The 25,488-nt window shown below is 38.8% G+C and overlaps 1 protein-coding gene across 1 annotated transcript in view; it reads left to right on the top strand.

Moving 5' to 3' along the window:
* Positions 1-25,470, top strand: part of slc4a5a (solute carrier family 4 member 5a) — a 111,185-nt gene extending 85,715 nt beyond the window's left edge. Inside the window, exons 23-26 of the mRNA XM_022666875.2 lie at positions 10,051-10,224; positions 13,439-13,630; positions 16,640-16,695; positions 20,925-25,470. Of these exons, the coding sequence (XP_022522596.2) occupies positions 10,051-10,224; positions 13,439-13,630; positions 16,640-16,695; positions 20,925-21,096 (594 nt within the window). The 3' untranslated portion in view covers positions 21,097-25,470. The remainder of the gene's footprint in view (positions 1-10,050; positions 10,225-13,438; positions 13,631-16,639; positions 16,696-20,924) is intronic.
* Positions 25,471-25,488: the final 18 nt, after the last annotated feature.

Below are 25,488 nucleotides of genomic sequence, written 5' to 3'. Positions count from 1 at the left end.
GAGGAGAGTGAGGAACACCTGGGCTTGGATAACGAGGGGGCAGGGTTACAAACAAGACACAGGTGAGAACACTAATAGTTAGGGCGGGACTAGGGCGGGGCTAGGGCGGAAACAGGTACAAAAACACAACACAAGCACATGTCAGGGAACACATGACAGGTAAACAGAGGGGCAGGAGCAAAAGAGACCAAATGAGGGAGACAGACATGGGCTAAACTGTGACAACAGCAGTGATTAGCAGTGATTAGCATGGTGGTGGTGTATGAGGTGTTAGCGTGTGTTGAGCTGGTGGTACAGTGAGTGGATCAGATACAGCAGTGATTAGCAGTGATTAGCATGGTGGTGGTGTATGAGGTATTAGTGTGTGTTGAGCTGGTGGTACAGTGAGTGGATCAGATACAGCAGTGATTAGCAGTGATTAGCATGGTGGTGGTGTATGAGGTGTTAGCGTGTGTTGAGCTGGTGGTACAGTGAGTGGATCAGATACAGCAGTGATTAGCAGTGATTAGCATGGTGGTGGTGTATGAGGTGTTAGTGTGTGTTGTGCTGGTAAGAGTGCTGCTTGAGTTTTTAGACGCTGTGGGCGCTATTTATTGATCTATAGGTGAGATAGCAAACATGCAAAGTGCTGGTTGCTGGGAGCTTGGCCATGTATTCGCTATCGTAACAGCAGAAAAAGTACACTCGTGTGGCTCAAAATGTGCAAATGGCATGTACCAATTATCTTATTTAATCATGCCTGTGTATTGGGTATAACGTGAAATAAACCAGTCAATCAGTCTCTTGCCATTCCTTTTAAGAGCCAGGTGCGCTCTGACTTTGGCAGATTGCTATTTTAACGGTGCAGCACTTCTGCGCTTATTAAAAAGCAGAGTAAACTGACCTGCGCTTTCATGTTGTGAAAGGAACAGCAATGTTATATTATTTTGTATTCTGTTTATTGTTGATGCAAAAAGTTGGGATTGTTCAAAGCTCGCTGAATGCGTTTGGCACGCATATGTTGCCAAGATAGCAATTAACCTCCAATGATTGATTGTTGTCAGGATTCTATTCAGTCAGTGGTGCACCTTTTTTTTTTCCATTGCCAAAATAGCAATATGCCTGACATTTGCCTAAACATACATCACTTTGAGACCTCTATGCCCATCGGCATAGATATATTTGCAAGCATCTTTTCAATTTAAACAAGACAGACACAAGGCATGAAAGTAGAATGTTGGCGGTGTGTAAGATAGCAATGAACATTCCGACGTGCCTTGCAAATGTGTAAGATAGGGCCCAGTGTCCACTTTATTAGACACTTCTACCACATGAGGGTCTCCACATCAGTGCTCTAGATGGATGAAAAGAATACATGAATTTTGATGTTCATATTAGTAACAGGGATTGGAAAATGAAATTGAAACACCTGTCATTTTAGTATTGGAGGTTTCATGGCTAAATTTGAGCAGTCTGGTGGCCAATCTTCATTAATTGCACATTATTGCACCAGTAAGAGTAGAGTGTGAAGGTTCAATTAGCAGAGTAAGAGCACAGCTTTACTCGAAATACTGCAATGCACACAACATTATGGGTGACATACCAGAGTTCCAAAGAGGACAAACTGTTGGTGCACGTCTTGCTGGAGCATCTGTGACCAAGACAGCAGGTCTTTGTGATGCATCAAGAGCCACGGTATCCAGGGTAACATTAGCATTCCACCAAGAAGGACCAACCACATCCAACAGGATTAACTGTGGACGCTGTAAGAGGAAGCTGTCTGAAAGGGATGTTCGGGTGTTAACCCGGATTGTATCCAAAAAACATAAAATATTAAATTCAAGGTGGGCTCCATGGTCGGTACTCTTGTATGAATATATGTCATAATTACATGTAGAGCATCAAGCTTTCTTATTTCTTATTCATACCTTCAGAATAATTCATCTACACCCTGCCCATTCCCTCATGCCTAACAATTCCTTTGCTGTAACTCATGAGCTTTCTGTCAGTTTCTGATGAAAACTGTCAGGTTCATGTCTTCATTAATTTTGAGATAAGCTAAAATTTTGGCACTTGTACGTCAAATGGGAACACCCTAATAGCTAAGTTGCTTCTATATGTCAATTGTAAAGTGGACCATAAGGTGGATTTTGTTCTTATTCCTTATTCATACCTTCAGATTAATTTATCTACACTTTCCCACTCCTATATGTCAAACCAAACCTCTGCTGTAACTCATGAACCCTCTGTCTGATTCTGATGAAAACTGACAAGCTTATGTTATCATTCGTTTTGAGATAACCCACCAATTTGGCACTTGTACTTCAACTGGAAAGGCACTAGCAGCTGAGTAGCGTTTACACGTCAAATTCAAGGTGAACCCCAAGGTGGCCATTTCCTCATGCCTAACCAATCCTCTGCTGTAACTCATGAGGCCCCTGTCAGATTCTGATAAAAACTGACAGGCTTATGTTTTTATTCATTTTGAGAAACCCTACCATTTTTGGCACTTGTACGTCAACTGGGGACGCACTAGCAGCTAGGTAGCTTCTACACGTCTAATTTGATGTGTCAATGCTATGTAGCTGTTATAACATCACCAACTGATATACACAATTATGAAACCAATGTTGGGGCCAACATTGGTGGGTTTTGTACTCTTGTATAAAACACATATCAATCACACATGGAGCGTCAGTGTTCCTTATTTCATATTCAGTCCTTGAATGAATTTATCTACACTCCACCCGTCTCCTGATGCCAAGCCAATCCTTTGCTGTAACTTGTGGTCCTCCTGTCCAATTCTGATGAAAATTGGCAGGATTATGTCTTCATTGATTTTGAGATAACCCACCAATTTTGGCACTTGTATGTCAATTGGGGAAGTTTAAACAGCTAAAGTAAGTAGCATTCACACATTAAATTCAAGGTGATCCTCAAGGTGGGTTTCATTCTATTGTACAAATTAAAATAAGAACTGATAGGCTTATGTCTTCATTGATTTTCAGATAACCCCAAAATGAAATATCAATTGGTGATGCTACAACAGCTAAGTAGCATTTACACATCAAATTTAAACTGAGCCCAATGGTGGACCATAAGGTGGTTTCATACCTGAACCTTCCTTCATGCCTCATCAGTCCTCTGCAGTAACTCATGAGCTTTCTTTCTGATTTTGATGAAAACTCTCAAGCTAATGCCTTCATTGATTTTGAGATAACATACCAATTTTGGCACTTGTACGTCAACTAGGGACACAGTAGCAGCTAAGTAGCGTCTACTTGTCTAATTCAAGTTGGCCCTCAAGGTGTGTCTTGTACACTTGTATAAAAAATATATATATTAATCACACTTGGAGCATCAAAGTTGCTTATTTCATATTCCATCCTTTGAATTAATTATTCTACAGCATCCCAATTCCCTAATTCCAAAAAAGTCCTCTGATGTAACTCATGTGCTTGTGGTCCGATTTTGATAAAAACTGTCAGGCTTATGTCTTTATTAATTTTGAGATAACCTACCAATTTTGGCATTTGTACATCAACTGGAGATGCTATAACAGCTGAGTAGCATCTACATGTCAAAGGCCTCAATGTTGTCCGCACTGTTTCCTTCTCTTGTATGAATATATATCATAGTTACAAATGCAGCATCCAGGTTCCATATGTGTTATGCATCTAAACCACACCCATTCCTTTATGTCAAACCAATCCACTGCTGTAACTCATAAACCCCCTGTCCAACTCTGATAAAAACTGGCAGGATTGTGTCTTCCTTAATTTTGAGATAACCCAACAATTTTTGGGTTTCATTCTATTGTACAAATTAAAATAAGAACTGACAGCTATATGTTTTCATAATTATGAGATAACCTACCAATTTAGGCACTTGTGTGTCAATTGGGGATGCTTCAATATCTAACTATAATTTTTCCGTCAAATTTAAGGTGGGCCCCAAGGTGGGATTCATACTCTCGTCCAATTTGGATGAAAACTGACAGGCTTATGTTGTCAATAATTTTAAGATAACCCACTAATTTCTGCATTTGTGTGTCAATTGGGGACACTTTAACAGCTAATTATCAATTAACCTTTAAATTAAAGATGGGCCCCAAGGTGGATTTTATACTCAGATGATAACTGTCATGCTTATGTCTTCGTTGATTATGAGTTAACCTACTAGTTTCTGCACTTGTATGTCCATTGGGGACGCTTCAGTAGCTAACTAATATTTATATATGGAACATCAAGGATCCTTATTTCATATTCAGTCTGTTAATCTACCAATTTTGGCACTTTTACATCCATTGGAGATACTATTCATCATATTCCCATCAAACTCAAGGTTGGCCTTAACCCTTGTGTGGTGTTCATATTTTTGTTACTCGTTTACTTTGTTACTTGTATTTAATTCAGCAAAATGAAGCAATTTTACATTAAAATGCTTTACATATGCTTGCTTCACCTAAATTGCAAGCAATATAAACAGCTTACATGGTTAATATTTGCCCTTTACCTTTCTTATGTTATATTTCTTTCAAAAAGTGCTACTCTTTTTTTATTATTTTTTTTAATAAAATGTAAAAATAAACGAATTTAACTCAAGATATGAGTAGAAAATTTGTTTAGTTTCAAATTTACAAATGAAGCAATGTTTATTAGCCCCTGGCCAAACATACTGTATGTAATATAAATGTGTAGGGGGGGGGTTGTACAGTGTGTGTTTATTGAAAATGTGTTTTGCTATATGTTTTTCACAAAAAATGAGCCAATGCCAATGAGTTTGAGTTAGAAAAAATATTTTTTTAGTTTCATTTGATGAAAAATGAAAACGGGTCCCACAGACCCGAACACCACACAAGGGTTAAGGTGGATTTCATACTCTTTGTCCAATTTGAATAAAACTGATTTGATTTTTGCATTCATATGTCAACGGAGGACGCTATAACAGCTAACTAGGCAACTACATACCAAATCAAGTTGAGCTAGGTTACAGTACATGAGGAAATGGTATGTATAGAAAGGATGAGCTGATAATTAGGAAAGTTAAAGTCATCATCCGCCATCATCTTCTGCATTCCACAGATATTTTTCTGGTGCAGTGTTCACAATGGCAGCTTACTCTATAGCAGAGTTTGTTGTTGCTCAAACTATCAATCTGACAAAACCTTACAGACACCGCCTTCAAACGATCCTGATAAATCAACACTGATGACAAAAGAGACTGACTTTCATTTATTTCTTGTCTGAAAACCCGTCTCATACGGGTGAATTGTTCTAAATTGCGCTTGGACCCTGCGTTTGGATTGCCGTTTAAGTGTAATAAGTGAGAAATTGGAAGAACACAGACTCAAACTTTAAGAAAACGGTACAATAAAGGACAGGGCAATAAAGGGAAAACATTAAATAGATAAATAACAACTCACAGATCAGTCTGGGTCCAGTCATTTTCAGCACTAAAATGGTCAGCAATAGATCATGATTATAGACAGCTATACAAATGTCCTTTTTTAAATAATATGAGCCTAGACAGAGTATTTCTGTGATGAGTCATTGATGTTTCCATTATTACCATACGGGCCATTCCCTTGAATGAGTGCCATTTGCTTGTTGTATCTCTTTTAAATTAAACGTATTTTACAATTTTTTTTCAACTCTGAATCTAATAATTCATGTATTTATCTATTCAAAACATGTACTGGTCAAACTCAGGCAACTTTACTTAAATTTTTACAACGTTTCTAAGCCGAAGATGGTTACAAAATTCATGCGACGGTTAAAAAGCATGTTTAAAAGACAAGTTCACTAATTCTTTTGATTTTTTTCTTTAAAAAGTCTGTATTTTAAAGAAATGGTTGACTGCATATTCAAATAATTGATATTTATGACGAAAAAAAATCACTCCTGTTAATGGAACTCACTCCTGTTAATGGAACTCACTCCTGTTACTGAAACTCACTCCTGTTAATGGCACTCACTCCTGTTAATGGAACTCACTCCTGTTACTGACACTCACTCCTGTTACTGAAACTCACTCCTGTTACTGACACTCACTCCTGTTACTGAAACTCACTCCTGTTACTAAAACTCACTCCTGTTAATGGCACTCACTCCTGTTACTGAAACTCACTCCTGTTACTAAAACTCACTCCTGTTAATAGCACTCACTCCTGTTACTGAAACTCACTCCTGTTACTAAAACTCACTCCTGTTAATGGCACTCACTCCTGTTACTGAAACTCACTCCTGTTACTGACACTCACTCCTGTTACTGACACTCACTCCTGTTACTGAAACTCACTCCTGTTAATGGCACTCACTCCTGTTACTGAAACTCACTCCTGTTACTGACACTCACTCCTGTTACTGGCACTCACTCCTGTTACTAGCACTCAGTCCTGTTAATGGAACTCACTCCTGTTACTGACACTCACTGCTGTTACTGAAACTCACTCCTGTTACTGAAACTCACTCCTGTTAATGGCACTCACTCCTGTTACTGAAACTCACTCCTGTTACTGACACTCACTCCTGTTACTGAAACTCACTCCTGTTACTAAAACTCACTCCTGTTAATTCTTTTGATTTTTTTCTTTAAAAAGTCTGTATTTTAAAGAAATGGTTGACTGCATATTCAAATAATTGATATTTATGACGAAAAAAAATCACTCCTGTTAATGGAACTCACTCCTGTTAATGGAACTCACTCCTGTTACTGAAACTCACTCCTGTTAATGGCACTCACTCCTGTTAATGGAACTCACTCCTGTTACTGACACTCACTCCTGTTACTGAAACTCACTCCTGTTACTGACACTCACTCCTGTTACTGAAACTCACTCCTGTTACTAAAACTCACTCCTGTTAATGGCACTCACTCCTGTTACTGAAACTCACTCCTGTTACTAAAACTCACTCCTGTTAATGGCACTCACTCCTGTTACTGAAACTCACTCCTGTTACTAAAACTCACTCCTGTTAATGGCACTCACTCCTGTTACTGAAACTCACTCCTGTTACTGACACTCACTCCTGTTACTGACACTCACTCCTGTTACTGAAACTCACTCCTGTTAATGGCACTCACTCCTGTTACTGAAACTCACTCCTGTTACTGACACTCACTCCTGTTACTAGCACTCAGTCCTGTTAATGGAACTCACTCCTGTTACTGACACTCACTGCTGTTACTGAAACTCACTCCTGTTACTGAAACTCACTCCTGTTAATGGCACTCACTCCTGTTACTGAAACTCACTCCTGTTACTGACACTCACTCCTGTTACTGAAACTCACTCCTGTTACTAAAACTCACTCCTGTTAATTCTTTTGATTTTTTTCTTTAAAAAGTCTGTATTTTAAAGAAATGGTTGACTGCATATTCAAATAATTGATATTTATGACGAAAAAAAATCACTCCTGTTAATGGAACTCACTCCTGTTAATGGAACTCACTCCTGTTACTGAAACTCACTCCTGTTAATGGCACTCACTCCTGTTAATGGAACTCACTCCTGTTACTGACACTCACTCCTGTTACTGAAACTCACTCCTGTTACTGACACTCACTCCTGTTACTGAAACTCACTCCTGTTACTAAAACTCACTCCTGTTAATGGCACTCACTCCTGTTACTGAAACTCACTCCTGTTACTAAAACTCACTCCTGTTAATGGCACTCACTCCTGTTACTGAAACTCACTCCTGTTACTAAAACTCACTCCTGTTAATGGCACTCACTCCTGTTACTGAAACTCACTCCTGTTACTGACACTCACTCCTGTTACTGACACTCACTCCTGTTACTGAAACTCACTCCTGTTAATGGCACTCACTCCTGTTACTGAAACTCACTCCTGTTACTGACACTCACTCCTGTTACTGGCACTCACTCCTGTTACTAGCACTCAGTCCTGTTAATGGAACTCACTCCTGTTACTGACACTCACTGCTGTTACTGAAACTCACTCCTGTTACTGAAACTCACTCCTGTTAATGGCACTCACTCCTGTTACTGAAACTCACTCCTGTTACTGACACTCACTCCTGTTACTGACACTCACTCCTGTTACTGAAACTTACTCCTGTTAATGGCACTCACTCCTGTTACTGAAACTCACTCCTGTTACTGACACTCACTCCTGTTACTGGCACTCACTCCTGTTACTAGCACTCAGTCCTGTTACTGAAACTCACTCCTGTTACTGACACTCACTCCTGTTACTGGAACTCACTCCTGTTACTGAAACTCACTCCTGTTACTGACACTCACTCCTGTTAATGGCACTCACTCCTGTTACTGAAACTCACTCCTGTTACTGACACTCACCCCTGTTACTGAAACTCACTCCTGTTAATGGCACTCACTCCTGTTACTGAAACTCACTCCTGTTACTGACACTCACTCCTGTTACTGAAACTCACTCCTGTTAATGGCACTCACTCCTGTTACTGAAACTCACTCCTGTTACTTACACTCACTCCTGTTACTGACACTTACTCCTGTTACTGAAACTCACTCCTGTTACTGGCACTCACTCCTGTTACTGAAACTCACTCCTGTTACTGGCACTCAGTCCTGTTACTGAAACTACCTCCTGTTACTGACACTCACTCCTGTTAATGGCACTCACTCCTGTTACTGACACTCACTCCTGTTACTGAAACTCACTCCTGTTTCTGACACTCACTCCTGTTACTGGAACTCATTCCTGTTTCTGACACTCACTCCTGTTACTGGAACTCATTCCTGTTACTGAAACTCACTCCTGTTACTGACACTCACTCCTGTTACTGAAACTCACCCCTGTTACTGGCACTCACTCCTGTTACTGAAACTCACTCCTGTTACTGAAACTCACCCCTGTTACTGGCACTCACTCCTGTTAATGGCACTCACTCCTGTTAATGGCACTCACTCCTGTTACTGAAACTCACTCCTGTTAATGGCACTCACTCCTGTTACTGAAACTCACTCCTGTTACTGAAACTCACTCCTGTTAATGGCACTCACTCCTGTTAATGGCACTCACTCCTGTTACTGAAACTCACTCCTGTTACTGAAACTCACTCCTGTTAATGGCACTCACTCCTGTTACTGAAACTCACTCCTGTTACTGGCACTCACTCCTGTTACTGAAACTCACTCCTGTTAATGGCACTCACTCCTGTTACTGAAACTCACTCCTGTTACTGAAACTCACTCCTGTTAATGGCACTCACTCCTGTTAATGGCACTCACTCCTGTTACTGAAACTCACTCCTGTTACTGAAACTCACTCCTGTTAATGGCACTCACTCCTGTTACTGAAACTCACTCCTGTTACTTTTTAATGTTTTGAGTAACAGGCATGAAAGTAACAGGAATGAATTTTTAGAATAGAACTAGCAAAAACATATAAAAATAGCTAAACAGCGGCTATGCTAATAGCATTAGGACACTGAGCACATTCTAGTGCTTTTCTAGTGAGAAGAACCAGCTGATGATGTCACTTCCTGTTGTAGAATGTTACAGATGTTACAGATGTTCAGGGTAATGTGTTACAGTAACAGGACTGAAAGGAGTGAAAACCAGAGACAACTAAGATGTGTATTTTAAACTTAAATATTATGGCTTTATTTAAAAAAAAAAAAAAAAAAAAAAAATTTAAAGCATAGATGGGATTTGGAGCCACAAATACAATGCAAAAAAGTACATACATCTCTGAAGGATTTTAATAATTATATTTAATGGTAAAGTTTATAGTTAGAGAGTGGGGACAGGTAACAAATGTTATATTTTTCAGTGTTCTAAGTAGTTTTAATTAATGTTTTTAAATACATATCTTACTTTTGCAAGGACTTTTTTTTAGGTCAATGTACAAAACACTATGCTTAATAATAAAATGTATTTTAAAGTTATGTAGTGTGCACATTTATACATGTAATTTTCTGGGGCCAGAAATGCCATTCCATTTGGTGAAATGGCCCATATAATAAATGCATTAAACTGAAGACTCTGTAATATATTATAACAAATAAAAGGTACAACAAACCTACAAAGTGATGCATTGCTTTTCTTTTCTTCCAATAGTTCTGGGACAGGATCAAGTTGTTCATGATGCCAGCAAAGCACCAGCCCGACCTCACGTACCTGCGACACGTGCCACTCCGGAGGGTCCACCTCTTTACTCTCCTGCAGATTATCTGCCTTGCTGTCCTCTGGACCCTCAAGTCCACCTTCCTCGCCATCATCTTCCCTGTCATGGTGGGTCAGAGGATGTTCTCATTGGCCTCCTGGTGTTGCAGTGTTAACTGTTTTGACAACCTTAACCCCAGGCAGCTTTAGAGCGGCTATCTGCCTTCCCAGGGGTGCCAATGAACCACAAGGGTCAGATGTGTAATCATTGGGTTCACTTTTATTTAATGTACAGCTCTGGAAAAAAAAGAGAGATCACTTCAGTTTCTAAATTAGTTTCTCTAGTTTTGCTATTTGTAGGTTTATGTTTGAGTACAATGAGCATTTGCGATTATTTGCAGAAAATGAGAAATGTCTGAAATGACCTCAAATAATGCAAAGAAAACAAGTTCATATTTATAAAGTTTTAAGAGCTCAAAAATCATTATTTGGTGGAATAAAATGGTTTTTAATCACAGTTTTCATGCATCTTGGCATCATGTTCTCCTCCACCAGTCTTACACACTGCTTTTGGATAACTTTATGCAGCTTTACTCCTGGTGCAAAAATTCAAGCAGTTCAGTTTGTTTTGATGGCTTGTGATCATCCACCTTCCTCTTGATTATATTCCAGAGGTTTTCAATTTGGTAAAATCAAAGAAAGAATCTCATTATTTTTAAGTGGTCTCTTATTTTTTTCCAGGGCTGTACATCATATACAATAAGGCCAATGGTGTGACATAATGCTGCCTTAAGAGCAGCCTGTTGTAATTTAGTCTCCAGAAGATATGATCATAATGGGTTATAGCTGCCCTGAAGGTTTTAAGAATCTTGAATAGCCCAAAGAGTGTGTTTCACCAATGGTAAAGCAACCATTGCTGGTCCACAGTTATCGATTATTTGATTCCCAGAGCTACATGGACTACACTAACAACAGTCTAATTACCCTCTTAGCCTCAGACTTAAAACTTAAAGCCAGCTAACTTCTTTCCCATTGGTGACTTTGAACCATTTTCTATTTTTTATAAAAATATAAGCCCAATGGTGTGATTAAATGCTGACCCAAGGGCAGCTTGGGGTGTTCAGCTCTCCGGAGATTTCTTGTTGATGGCTTGTAGTTGCCCAGAGAGTTTTCTCTAGGCGATTGATAACCCAAGAAAATTCCCTTCCAAAAAAAAAAAAAAATGCAACCATTTCTTGTGCACAGTTTTCAATTTGATGCCCAAAGTTTCATGGACAACACTTTCAAAAGTCGTATAAACCTCTTAGCCTCAGACAACTTACGGCCAGCTAATTCCCTTCCCAGGGGTGACACTAAACTAAAATAAGGCAGATGGTGTGACAAAATGCTGCCTCAAGAGCAGCCAGTTATAATCAAGGTTTAGAAAATATGGTCTTAATTAGAGCTTAGATCGGGCCCAAAAAATCCGACCCGACCCGAGCCTGTGCACTTTCTACCCGAGCCGCCCCGCCCTATAAACTGTTATTATGAGCCCGATTCGACCCGCCCCGCCCTATAAACTGTCTGATTTCGGGCCGTTTGAATGGGTGAAATCTGTTCAGAATGATGTTAATTAACACTGTAACACTAAAGGAGCATATCATTGCTTTCCAATGCAACAATTAATGGTGCACATGTGCTTCATTGATAATGCTAACAAAAGTCTTATTACCCTTATTTAGCATCAAGGCCATGGATACCATAAAACCACTTTCATTTTATATAAAATAAAGGCAGATGGTGTGTCAAATGCTTCCTCAGGGGCAGCCAGCTGTGATCAAGGCTCGTGGTCTTTATATGTTGTAGTTGCCCTAAAAGAGTTTTGCAAAGCTTGCCCTAGGCAAGTGATAACCCAAGGAATGGGCTTTTCCAATAAAAACATCCATTGCTAGATGCCCAAGGCTTCATGACTAATGCTAACAAACACTAAAACAACTTAACACCAGCTAGCTACCCTGCTGGAGGTGCCATTGAACCATAGGCTGCCTCAAGATCAGTTTTGACGACATGGCCTATGATATTATGCACTGATGGTTTGGAGAAACTTGCCCCAGACAAGAAATAGTCCAAGGAGTATGTTTTTTTCCCAATGCATAAACAACCATTGGTGGCACTATGGCTTCGTGGTTAGCAAGGTTCGCCTCCCAAAACTGGGGTCTTGGGTTCAAGTCCCTATCTGGGTGGAGCTTCTATGTTCTCCCCGTGTCTGTGTGGGTTTCTTCCGGGGAGTCCCGACATTTCCTCACACAATCCACAAACATGAAGATCAGGTAAATTGGACATTCCAAATTGCCAAGAAAAGTGGAATACTCTAAATTGATCTGATGATCTGATCAAATCTAAATTGATCTGGTAAATTGGATACTCTAAATTGATCTGGTGTTTATGTGTAAAGTGTGTGGTATGTGTTAAAATGTGTGTAAATGTATGTATGACTGTGCCCAGATAAGGATTGGCACTCTGTTCTGGGTAAATGCTGTAGTGCCTGATGGACAGTTGTTGCCGGTTGAGAGTACGCTGTGCGCTATTGGCTGCTAGTGTGTGGATGAGTGTTGATGTGTAATGTGCTTGTGTGTAAAACATGCAAATTGTAAAACGTCCTTGGGTTTCTAGAAAAGCCCTATATAAGTTATACTTCATTATGGTGCACAGGGGGCGGAAAACAAATGTGCTCCACTGACTGACACAAACATAGACAACAGTCAGTCGTCAGAGTTCATTCCTATAGGTGCTCCCAGCACAAGTATAACCCGTAAACCTGACTTTTATGTCAACAATAAACAGAATAAAGAAGAAAATAACATTGCTGTTACCTTAAATGAGCTGCTGGTGTATCTTAACAGTGTGAATAAGCTGGTTAGTTTACTCGGCTGAGACGCGCAAAATCATCATGCTGTTAAGATATGAACTTGCCAAAGTCTGAGCTCAGCTGCCTCTTAAAGGGAATGACAACTGGCTCAATGATTGGTTAATTGTATGTTACGCTCAAAACACACCCATCAATAATTAAAAGAATTAGCACATTACTTTTGCATGTTTTAAAGCACACAAGGCGTACTTTTTGCAGCCTCACAATACCAAAGACACACTGACACGCCCTAAATCCAGCTGCTCTATCTGCAATTGGCCGATTCTCTATAGATCACACAAAAAAAAGTCCCACAGTCAGAAAAAAACACTGTAGAGCAGAACATCTCGTTCCAGTTCAGCCTTCCTGGTCCACACAGCCTTCCAAGAATATAGGCTCTGAATTTGGACACGGCTTTAATATCGTGTCTCTATTCTGTCTCATTTTATCTCTTAGATTCTGGGCCTGATGCTGGTCCGGAAGATGCTGGACATGGTCTTCTCCCAGCACGACCTGGCCTGGCTCGATGACCTCCTGCCCGAGAAAGAGAAAAAGAAGAAAGACGACGAGAAGAAGAACAGCAGCAGCAGCAGCAGCAGCAAGAAGGACAAGAAGAAGGGCAGAGTGGGAGACGACAGTGAGGAAGATGTAAGACTGGCTTTTGAGTGACTAGTGCCGTTATCATTTCGGTCAGCGGGGGGGGGGGGAGAAAAGTGGCCCGCTCCGGTTCTGGGTAGACTCTGTCTTATCAACCATTCCCAAAGGGGGTAACTGCCAGAGAAGATATAAGTCCAACCAGACTGAGAATAGACTTACTCAGATACACACACTCCAGCATACACACACACCAAACCCCATCAGGATCCTCCGTCCTGCTCTGAATGAAAAGACCGGAGTTTAATAGGTTTTTGGATGCTGGCCTGAATGGCTCTGGACTGTGTGCTGCTGCTTCCCCCTACTGGTCTTCAGAGCTCCTAACATATAGGCGGCATATGCAGTAGGCTCAATATCTGTCAGCAAATGTGTTGATTATTAACTAGATAGATAGATAGATAGATAGATAGATAGATAGATAGATAGATAGATAGATAGATAGATAGATAGATAGATAGATAGATAGATAGATAGATAGATAGATAGATAGATAGATAGATAGATAGATAGATAGATAGATAGATAGATAGATATATACATAGATAGATACATACATACATACATACATACATACATACATACATACATACATACTTTATTGATCCCCGAGGGGAAATTCTTGAAAACTATGACCAAAGAAAGATGTCAAAAAATTAAATTTACACAAACATCATGAGTTTCATCAAAAAAACAAACAAACAAAAAACAAAAAGAAAACAGGCGAAAGTGCCTGTATTTGGACTTGTTTTGGACTCAACGCAGTGTTCTCAAGTCTCACGCTTTGAGCGTGTGACACTCGCACCTCAGCGAGTTCACACGCTCACACGCCACACATGGTATTTGTCACGCTTGCAAATCCATCGGCTGTATGTTGTAATGTACACTCGTTGAGCCAATCAGAATATAGAATGGCTCTGTTGTTAGGCAGACCTAGTCGAAGAGGGTGGACTTTCAGCCAGAGCGTCAGGCGCGAAGAACTGTTCGATTCGAAAGTTCTGAAACACACGTCTGTGAACAACTGATGGACAATTGCACGCACCCACCAATCCCCCCGCCCATCAATCTCACTCCCGCCAAAACTTGAGAGCCCTGCAACAGTATCAGCACTATGACTGGTCTGTTGGTGTGCAGTAGTCTTAATACTTTTGCTTATCTTGGAGGTGATAATAACAGTTCTTGGATTTGTCTTAGATGTGATAAAATCTATACTTACAATGGCCTTGCAATTGATAGTATTTGTATTCTGACTTGTCTGGGTGCAGTAATACCTCTAATTCAGGGGTGTCCAAACTTTTTTTGTTGGGGGCCAGAAGAAGAAAAATATATTTGAAGTCACGGGCCACAGACTCTGTAATAAAACAAATAATGAAATATACCACTTTAAATAATACATTTTTCCTGATTATTTCATTTACACATCATTTTACTTGACTAACTATCTTTATCTTTGACAGTGTTGTGTAAACGAAGATTTTTCAAATTGATGTTTAATTTCATGATGTCTCTTAATATTAAACTCCGTAATTACGGCAACGTTTGGACTCTTTGGCCCGCTTTTCTGCGCTAGAAATGCGCCCCCTCTCCGCTTTTAGACTCTTTTGCCCAGTTTTTCTGCGCTAGAAATGCGCACTCGCTCCGCTTTTAGACTCTTTGCCCCGCTTTTCTGCGCTAGAAATGCGCCCCCTCTCCGCTTTTAGACTCTTTTGCCCAGTTTTTCTGCGCTAGAAATGCGCACTCGCTCCGCTTTTAGACTCTTTGCCCCGTTTTTCTGCGCTAGAAATGCACACTCTCTCCGCTTTTAGACTCTTTGCCCCGTTTTTCTGCGCTAGAAATGCGCACTCTCTCCACTTTTAGACTCTTTGGCCTGTTTTTCTGCGCTAGAAATGCGCACTCTCTCCACTTTTAGACTCTTTGGCCTGTTTTTCTGCGCTAGAAATGCGCACTCTCTCCACTTTTAGACTCTTTGGCCTGTTTTTCTGCGCTAGAAATGCGCACTCTCTCCACTTTTAGACTCTTTGGCCTGTTTTTCTGCGCTAGAAATGCGCACTCTCTCCGCTTTTAGACTCTTTGCCCTGTTTTTCTGCGCTAGAAATGCGCACTCTCTCCGCTTTTAGACTCTTTGGCCCGTTTCTGACACCTAGCGTTCAAACTTTGAATCTCACATTAAAAAAACCTGCTTAACAGCGGGGCAACTTTCATTCTATTTCTAAAAAAAGGGGCCGCAAATGGCCCGCGGACCGTAGTTTGGACACCTCTACTGCTACTGAATTCTGTCTTTTCTTAAGACGTGATAGTATCTTAAATAGTATTTTTAATTATATTTTAAGTAGCTTTTTTGTAGCAAAATTTGTTTAAAAATGAGGACAATTGATTGGTCTTATAATTTAAATCTTGCAGTAATACAAATACAGCTCTGGAAAAAAATAAGAGAGCACTTAAAAATAAAGAGTTTCTTTGATTTTACTAAAAAAATTAAAAACCTCTGGATTATAATCAAGAGGAAGATAAATGATCACAAGCCATCAACCCAAACTGAACTGCTTGAATCTTTGCACCAGGAGTAAAGCAGCATAAAGTTATCCAAAAGCAGTGTGTAAGACTGGTGGAGGAGAACATGATGCCAAGGTGCATGTTTAAAACTGTGATTAAAAAACAGCAGGGTTGTTCCAACAAATATTGATTTGTGAACTCTTAAAACTTGAATGAATATCTGTATTATTTGAGGTCTGAAAGCTCTGCATCTTTTTTTGTTTTATTTTCATTTTCTGCAAATAAATGATCTAAATGACAATATTTCTATTTGGAATTTGGGAGAAATGTTGTCTGTAGTTTATAGAATAAAACAACAATGTTCATTTTACTTAAACATATACCTATAAATAGCAAAGTCAGAGAAACTGATTCAGAAACTGAAGTGATCTCTTATTTTTTTTTTCAGAGCTGTATATAAGAATCAGCAGCACCAAATTCTTTTTAAAACCTCTGATTTCCTCTGTCCCGCAGGAGAAGTACCACCCGTACTCGAACTGCTCGGTGGGCGAGACGGACCTGGACCGCAGGTACTGTGTGCTGAAGCTGCACCTCCCATACAGAGATCTGTTAGAACCCCCCGACTCCAACTCAGAGTGGACCGCCCGCTGTCAGCCGGGCAGCCATTACTACTGATACACACCACACACACTGTATTATACATTACAGAGATTCATTAATTAATAATTAGGTCGATTAGAAATTAGATTTAACTAACTACATTTAACAGTACTGTTAGACTGCATGACACTATAGTTTCTAATATAAACACACACCTATGAACAGCGCTTGCTTATTCAGTGTGCAGTATTTTGATTTTATGAACAGAAACAGAAAAAAGTGTGCTTCCTTATTTGTCCTTTCCATGCGCTTTAAAGCAATGCAGATGGACGTTATGTGTCAGCTGTCAGTATTGGTGTTTTTCAGGATCATTTGAATCCCTTTCACATTTACACACTTCAAGATTAGGCCAATTTTAAAAAAGACAATGGATATAAATAAAATAAATTGGTAGATAAAGTGGCAAAACAAATACAACCTCATATGAGGCTGCAGACCATTGCATCCATCTGGGCATTTTGGTTGTTTCTTTCTCCTCTTCATGTGTTGGATTCACTCTACGGTTGATCATTCCATGCTTTAGCCTGCATTTAAGATTGAAATATGCAGGGATATTATGGATGATCAGATTGCATTGGCAATAAATGTAATCCATTGGTCAAAACCTGTTTGGCTTTGGAAGTCTGTTTCTGGAGTTTTGTACTGTGCTACGATGCTAGTTGTCAATTAATGTAGTACCATTCCTTCGTTTTCTGGAGTATTTATTTTGCAGTCGACTTTCTTACATTTTCACACAATGATCTGAACTTCCTACTCCTTACATTTAAAAAAAAAACCTTGTTACTCCTATTTTATTTCAGCTCGTTTTTATTTCAGCTGATCGTTTAATAAAACCCCTATCCAGATAAATCTCTCCATCCAGATAGAGTGAATCTGATTGTGATTGGATGTAGAGAAGTATAAACATATACCATTCCAACACCCTATTGGTTTATACTGTGATCCATCACACCTGCACATGTGTTTTGGGGAGGGCTAGTGCACTATAGGACTAAGCTTTGTATTTTAGTCTTATAGTCATTTTTTTCCCTTATATTAATTTTACTTTTATACTTTAAGTAGTTTTGAAAGCAGTACTTTTACACTTTTACTTAAAGAGTACAAAGCTTGAGCTGATACTTCAACTTCTACAGAAGTATTTTAAACCCTATTGCCTATACTACTACCTACTTTTATTATTGATATACTACTAGTGCATCTAGAAAATGTTAGAATATCATTGAAAAGTTACTTTATTCCAGTAATTCAGTTAAAAATGTTAAACTCATATATTATATAGATTTATTTATTTTATTGTTGATGATTTTGGCTTACAGCCAATGAAAACCCAAAAATCAGTGTCTCAGAAAATTAGAATATTACATAAGAACAACTGTTACTTTTGGCAGTGTGGGCAGTGTGCCAAGTCCTGCTGGAAAATGAAATCCGCATCTCCATAAAAGTTGTCAGCAGCAGAGGGAAGTAGTAAGATGAAGTGCTGTAAGATTTAGTGGGAAAACAAAACTGCACTGACTTTAGACTTGATAATAAAACACAGTGGATCAACACCAGCAGATGACATGACTCTCTTTATCCAAACCATCACTGATTGGTGGAAACTTCACACTAGACCTCGAGCAGTTTGGACTGTGTGTCTCTCCACTCTTCCTCCAGACTCTGCTCCCTTGATTTACTTTAAATGAAATGTAAAATTTACTGATGATCAGTCCAAAGTCTAAAGTCAGTGCAGTTTTGTTTTCCCACTAAATCTTACAGCACTTCATGCTTCCCTCTGCTGCTGACAACTTTTATGGAGATGCAGATTTTATTTTCCAGCAGGACTTGGCACACTGCCCACACTGCCAAAAGTACCAATTGGTCTTACTATATATAATATTAAAATGTTCTGAGACACTGATTTTCTGGTTTTCATTGGCTGTAAGCCATAATTATAATAATCAACAATAAAATAAATAAACGCTTAAAATAGATCATTCTGTGTTTAATACATCTATATAACATATGAGTTTCACATTTTGAACTGAAATACTGAAATAAAGTAACTTTTCAATGAAATGTTATTTATTTTCACCCAGAACTGAACACCCAGCATAAGCTTCCATCACTTGTTAGCTATGTTAGTTAGCCTTGTAGCTCCAGTGCAAAAACAAAAGCAGCTTGGCTGATGAGCTTGGATAAATGGGGAAATTAGTAAATTTGATTATTTTGATTTTACTTTATATAGATAATCCAGTTCTTCTGTAGCTTTTCTCACATATTTCCTTCTTTTGAGGAGTACATGGGAAACTGTTGGCTGTGGAGTCTGCATTGCTGTTAAGGGTGCATGGTCTGGGTGATTTGAGTTTTTTGGGTTTCCGAAAACCAGGCTGTAATGCAATGTTGGTACACAAGTACTTTAAGTAAATGTAACTTGAATTGGATTTACTTGTAGAAAGTCTACTGAAATCACTGTTTTAGTCTTTCTAATCAACTCTAACTAATGAGACTATTGTTAAGCCTTGGCATTAGGATTACAGCCTGGTCCAAAATCTGATTCTTCTTCAAGTGTACACTGTAAACCCTAATAAGTTAAGTCTACTCAAATCATTTGAGGTAATTCGTTGTTTCAAATGAATGAAGTTTGTTTAGTAATTGATAAAACTGTATGGAGTTGAACAAAACGTTCATCTTGAAGTTCAACAGACAAACCACAAATACTTGACACTCAAAATGTGGTGAACCTGAAACTTAACTTTCAAAGTTAAAGTAGCTATTGTACAATCACTCTATTTTACTGAATGATTACATTACGTTGTTTTCACTCAACATATGCATATTGTAGTTAATAGCCAAATTAATAGCCATAAAAGCGCCAAATAAAAGCCAGAAAATCTTAACGGGATGTATAAGAAAAACAAGCTGTCTTTAATAGTCTTATATCATTAATTCACATGAATTAGCTATAGAGTAAACAGTATTGAGATGATCTACTGTACAAGTTAACCTAATGTAGCCCTTGGGGGGTATGCAAATAGATTGTGCCAGAAGCCAATGGCAACAGACCAAACTCCACAAATGTTAAACTAACTCAAAATTGTCAAGTAATGCTTAGAAATTTCCAATTTCCAATTTTATGTAAAACATGTGACTTAAATCATTTAAGTTCAAACAACTTATGGCTTTACAGTGTAAAAATCCTGCATATCCAGTCCCATCTGTGTTACATTATTGTCTTATAGAAATACTTTGATCGAAATCAGATTTTCCCCTTACCTAAAATGTAGTTGATCAGTCAAGAAACACTGCAGCTTTGAGGCTAATGTAACTAATTAGTAATGGAAGCGTATATTAATAGGTAGCATTGGGTATTTACAGTAAATGTCATAATAGCATTTGTAAAAGATATTCACAAAGACCCTAAGGTGACATCATCAAAAAAAAAAACGAGATCCCAATGTGTGAGAATGAGATCATTAGGCTGTGGGAACTAGATCAACAAGGCGTGGGAACGAGATCATTAGGTGTGGGAATGAGATTATTAAGACGCGGCCTTGACTTAAGTCATGTTAATTATCTCATAGCCGTTAAGGCATAGCCAAAAGGTCACGTATTTAGTATGAGAATTAAGAGTCTTAAGATATACAAAATATCACCATAATTCATTCAGAGATTCAGAGTATTCTACATTTTCTTACAAAAGATTATCATTGGATTAATATATATACGGGCGTTAATTTACAGAACAGCAAGCTTTATTATTCTCCAGCTAGATCAAATTAACTACTTCCTATGCCTTAATAAGTTGTAGGCCACGCCTTAATTATCTTGTTCCCACAGCCTAATTATCTTATTTCCACACCTTAATAAGGCGTGGCCACAGATTTTATTTTTTTTTTTAACATGACGTCACCTTAGGGGTTCTGTAGATATTAGCCACAAAACTCCAGCGCCAAACCAAAGCAGCTTAATTTGGACGTCATCAAGTGCATTTAGGGTAAGAGGGAAACTTTGACAATCATGTTTTTTTGTCGAAGTATTTCTGGGAAGGCCACCCTGTCACCCCAAAGCTGAAGGTCCTTGATCTTCTGTCGTTCCACCTCTTGTCCTGCTTTGCCCTCCTGTTCCTCACTCGTTTTAATGGGACCTTGCCGCTCCGCAGCATCACCCTGCACCTGAAGATCTCGTGTCCATCATCTCCGGCGATGACCGTCGCCCGAGGCATGTCCTGCCCGGTCCCGCAGGTCAAGATCGAGATGGAGTCGGACTACGAGGACACGGACATGGACCACCGGGACCGGCACCGCGACATGAGCAGCGAGACGACTCTCTAGAGACGCAGTGGACGCTAAGTGAAGTGGACGATGGACGCTGCAAATGCACAACATTACAGTTCACTTTGCGTCAATGAACCACCGTATCTGAACTCACGTTGAAGTGGCGAAGAACCGGCAAAGAATTCTCATTGGACAGAAGACTGCTGGATCGCCGAGTACAGAACCTCGTACAGAACCTCGTACAGAACCTCGTACCTTTGTGCACTTGCTAGCTCCAGATTTTGTCTTTAGGCCCCAACTCAAACCAGCAAAACTACGAAACTCGAATTTGATGAAGAATGATACAAGCAAAAAAGAGAAACGAGGATGAAGCACTATTTTCTTACTTTAAATCAAAGTATATTTTAGGTAATGTATTTATATTGATGTGCATGTAGAGGCTATATTGTGTGAAACCAAGGACAATTTCCCCCTGTGGCTCCACCTACCCACTTAACTCCGCCTTTCCTAGTTGAACCTAGTTAAAAATCCAATGCAGTTGAATGAGGGGAAAAGAAACAACCAAAAACACAAAGAAAAAAAAGTACCTTTGAAATGTCTCTTCAGTCCTACACTACTTGAATCTACTCTTTGGATGGTGATGACTGTTTGATTTGATTGCTTACTGTGTGCTTGTGGCTTGTGACTGTGACATAATGTGGTGTATGAGGTGTTAGTGTGTGTTTAAACACCTCAGTGTCACTACCGGACTAAGAATGTGTTCAAAACCTCCAGCAGCACTGCTGTATCTGATCCTCTGATCCTTGAGCAGCTCAACACACACTAACACCTCATACACCACCACCATACTAATCACTGCATTGCTGAGAATAATGATCCACCACCCAAATAATAATAATAATTAAAAAAAATAATTAAAAAAGGAAATAATAATAATAATAGCTGCACTCTGATGGTCAATCCTGACCATTAAGGAGGATATTGCAGCCACCAAGTGGGAAAATTAAATCATATAGAGCAGGGGTGTCCAAACTACGGCCTGCGGGCCATTTCCTTTTTTGGAGCGGCCCGCGAGGTATTTTAGAAATAGAATGAAAGTTGGCCCGCTGTTAAGCAGGTTTTTATAATGTGAGATTCAAAGTTTGAACGCTAGGTGTCAGAAACGGGCCAAAGAGTCGGAGAGGGTGCGCATTTCTAGCGCAGAAAAACGGGACAAAGAGTCTAAAAGCAGAGAGAGTGCGCATTTCTAGCGCAGAAAAACGGGACAAAGAGTCTAAAAGCAGAGAGAGTGCGCATTTCTAGCGCAGGAAAACGGGCCAAAGAGTCTAAAAGCGGAGAGAGTGCGCATTTCTAGCGCAGAAAAACGGGGCAAAGAGTCTAAAAGCGGAGAGAGTGCGCATTTGTAGCGCAGAAAAACGGGGCAAAGAGTCTAAAAGCGGAGAGGGTGCGCATTTCTAGCACAGAAAAACGGGCCAAAGAGTCTAAAAGTTGCCATAATTAAGGAGTTTTATATTAAGAGACATCATGAAATTAAACATCATTTTGAAAAATCTTAGTTTACACAACACTGTCAAAGATAAAGATAGTAAGTAAAATGGTGTGTAAATGAAATAATCAGGAAAATGTATTATTTAAAGTGGTATATTTTAATGATTTGTTTTATTACAGAGTCTGTGGCCCGTGACTTCAAATATATTTCTTCTTCTGGCCCCCAACAAAAAAAGTTTGGACACCCCTGATATAGAGTTATAGCAGTGAATTCTGTCACTTACGCTGTGTGCCCAGCTAACAACTTTTGGTTCTTAGAATGTTTAATCTGTCAATCAAGTTTTCTGGATAATCTTAGACAGTTTTTATTTAATTTATTTTTTAACTTGTGGTAACATCACTTAAATGTCACTTGTCAGTTTTAGTTATGGGAATTAGCATTAGCATTAGCATGGTGTCAGATGCCCTTTGGTAATTCATGGCAATTCAATCAATCATACTGAGATACTGATTTGAGGAAAGTTATTAAAGTCATTGACCATTTCTCTAAATTTGAGACTAAGTAGATAAAAGTTTTAAGGTTTAATTAAGTGGATTTTAAAATAGCAACATGTACAAAAAAACTGCTGTCGAAATTGACGTGTACAAACATGAAGGATAAAAATGCATGTTCTACTGTTTAACAACCTAAAATATCCATACTACATTTTCCCCCTGTGTTAGATTTGTGCCCTGCTACACCTTTTCCCTACCAAAAGTTTGGACACACCAAATGTACCTTTGAATGTACCTTTTTCCACAGTCTTATACTCTTTAACATCATGGTGCTTCAAAGAGTTTGTTGATAAAACTTCAGATTGTCCACCAATGTGCACCTACAGTATTTTTCGGAGTTTGGAGCACTTAAAATCCTTTCATTTTCCCAAAAATCATCAGGGCACCTTATGTATGAATTCTACCAGTCAGGTATTAAGGAGCAGTAAAGCCACTCTGCTGCAGTACAGCGTTATAAGCATTAGCATTAGCATTAGCTGCAAACAAGCTATATGGGACAAACCGCTAGCTGATAGCGCCCTGGGTTACTGGAACACTCAGGGCTCCTCATTGTAGCGCTATTGAGCAGCATTTACATCCCACTAGCGCTGCAGTTAGCGGCTAATGCTAATCCTGCTGCACACAGCCTTAGTGCTGGAGAAACTTTACTGAAACTCGCCCTCAGACAATATATTGGAAATCTAAGCTTACTGTAAATAAACAGAGGCACTTTACTCACCCAAATAAACAGGAGTTTTTTTAGGAGATAAATCTTTGTAGATTAACACCCAGTACTTGTTTGACTTAAAAAAAAAATGTATTTTTAAGAATTACAGTTTTGTTTGTTTCCCCATTAGAAGTGAAACATGGTGACACCCGTGCTCACTTCAATGTAGGCATCTTTACTAGTGTCACTTAATGCGCCTTATAATTCGGTGCACCTTTATAGTCCAAAAATTAGTGTAATTCTGGTACTTTCAGTGCATTTTCACCAACAAAAATAGATTCCGAAACTAAAACTGGCGGAAATGTGGGTTCGATTCACTTAAAAAGCAACTTATATTTATTATAAGTCTGAACTTATTATAAGTCTATAAGTTCCAGAACCAGTTCCAGTTCCAAAATTGGTAAAAAAGGGCTACATGAGTAATGCCATCCAAGAAACATGTGTAGCTCCAGTCTTAGCTATTTTTATTACCATTTTACCCCATTTTCTACCCAATTTGGAAGACCAGTTACCCAATTCTCATTTATATGAGCTCCTCCTTTCACTCCTAACAGTTAGACTCCGCCTCTTTTTCAACTGGCACCAATCAGTGCAGCTTCACTGGGAAACCAACACACCAAATCCCAGCTCTGATACATCGACCCACCCAAAGAGAGAGAGCATGGCTCTTAATTGTGCTCTCTCTGACTCTGGCTGCTGAGGGTGAAGCATTATGAGCCAAAAATGACCCAAAAATGGTCCAAAATGGTCCAAATTCTTAATATATCAAACAAAAAAAGATATATATTTTATGGCACAACTCAACAAATCCATGCACCTTGATGATGGATCTAAAGGCAGATTTTATTTTGTCTAAGAGTGAATTTTTTTTTAATAATACCAATGTATGTGTATGAATTTGTTTAAATATTATTTTAACCCCTGCCCCAACAATCAGTATTACTTCATAAAGAATTCTAGTGAGATTTGTCTAGTGAGAAAATACCATAAATACCAAATTTCCCCTTACAAATCATGGTGTATTTGCAAGTAAAACACTGTTTCTTTGAGATAACTAAATACTGTAGGTGGGGTTGGAGAAAGATAATAATATTATTGGTTGATTTTATTTTGCCCCACCCACTAGTGAAAGGTGTAAAAGGTGATGTCACTAAAAAATCAAATGTGATTTTAATTTTATGTGATCCTTTTAATATGAAGCAGTAGGCCATTTTATTTTTATTTTAATTTTTTTACTTATTCTTAAAAAATGTTTAATGCTCATTAATAAATTAATTTAGTTAGTTTAGTTACGAGTGCCCTCGTTAATGTATTTGAGCCAATCAGGTGTGTTAATTGTCGGATGGGTTTAAATTATCCGGTTAAAATATTAATATTTATGATTTTTTTTTATTAGTATAGTTTTTATCCATGTTTTTTTGCAATGTTGATGCATTTTATTGCAATATTATACTGTAATTTTTGCCATATATTATATGTAGCAGAGAAGTAGGTGTGTCCAAACTTTTGGCTTGATGTCTCAGTGGGTTATAAGACTTAATATGCTATGTTTTATTGTACATCTGCTTTTGTTTTGGGGTTTTTGTATATATTAAGTGTTTTGCTCTGTATCTGTAATCAATACTTTTGTCATTGTATGAATGATTATGGACGCAGCATTTAACGAATATGTTTATTACAATGTATGTATAATTACACAC

This window comes from Astyanax mexicanus, chromosome 22, assembly GCF_023375975.1.
Source record: "Astyanax mexicanus isolate ESR-SI-001 chromosome 22, AstMex3_surface, whole genome shotgun sequence".
Classification (NCBI taxonomy): Eukaryota; Metazoa; Chordata; class Actinopteri; order Characiformes; family Acestrorhamphidae; genus Astyanax; species Astyanax mexicanus.
The sequence above is the reverse complement of the archived record's forward strand: the minus strand, read 5'-3'. Positions and strand labels throughout refer to the sequence as shown.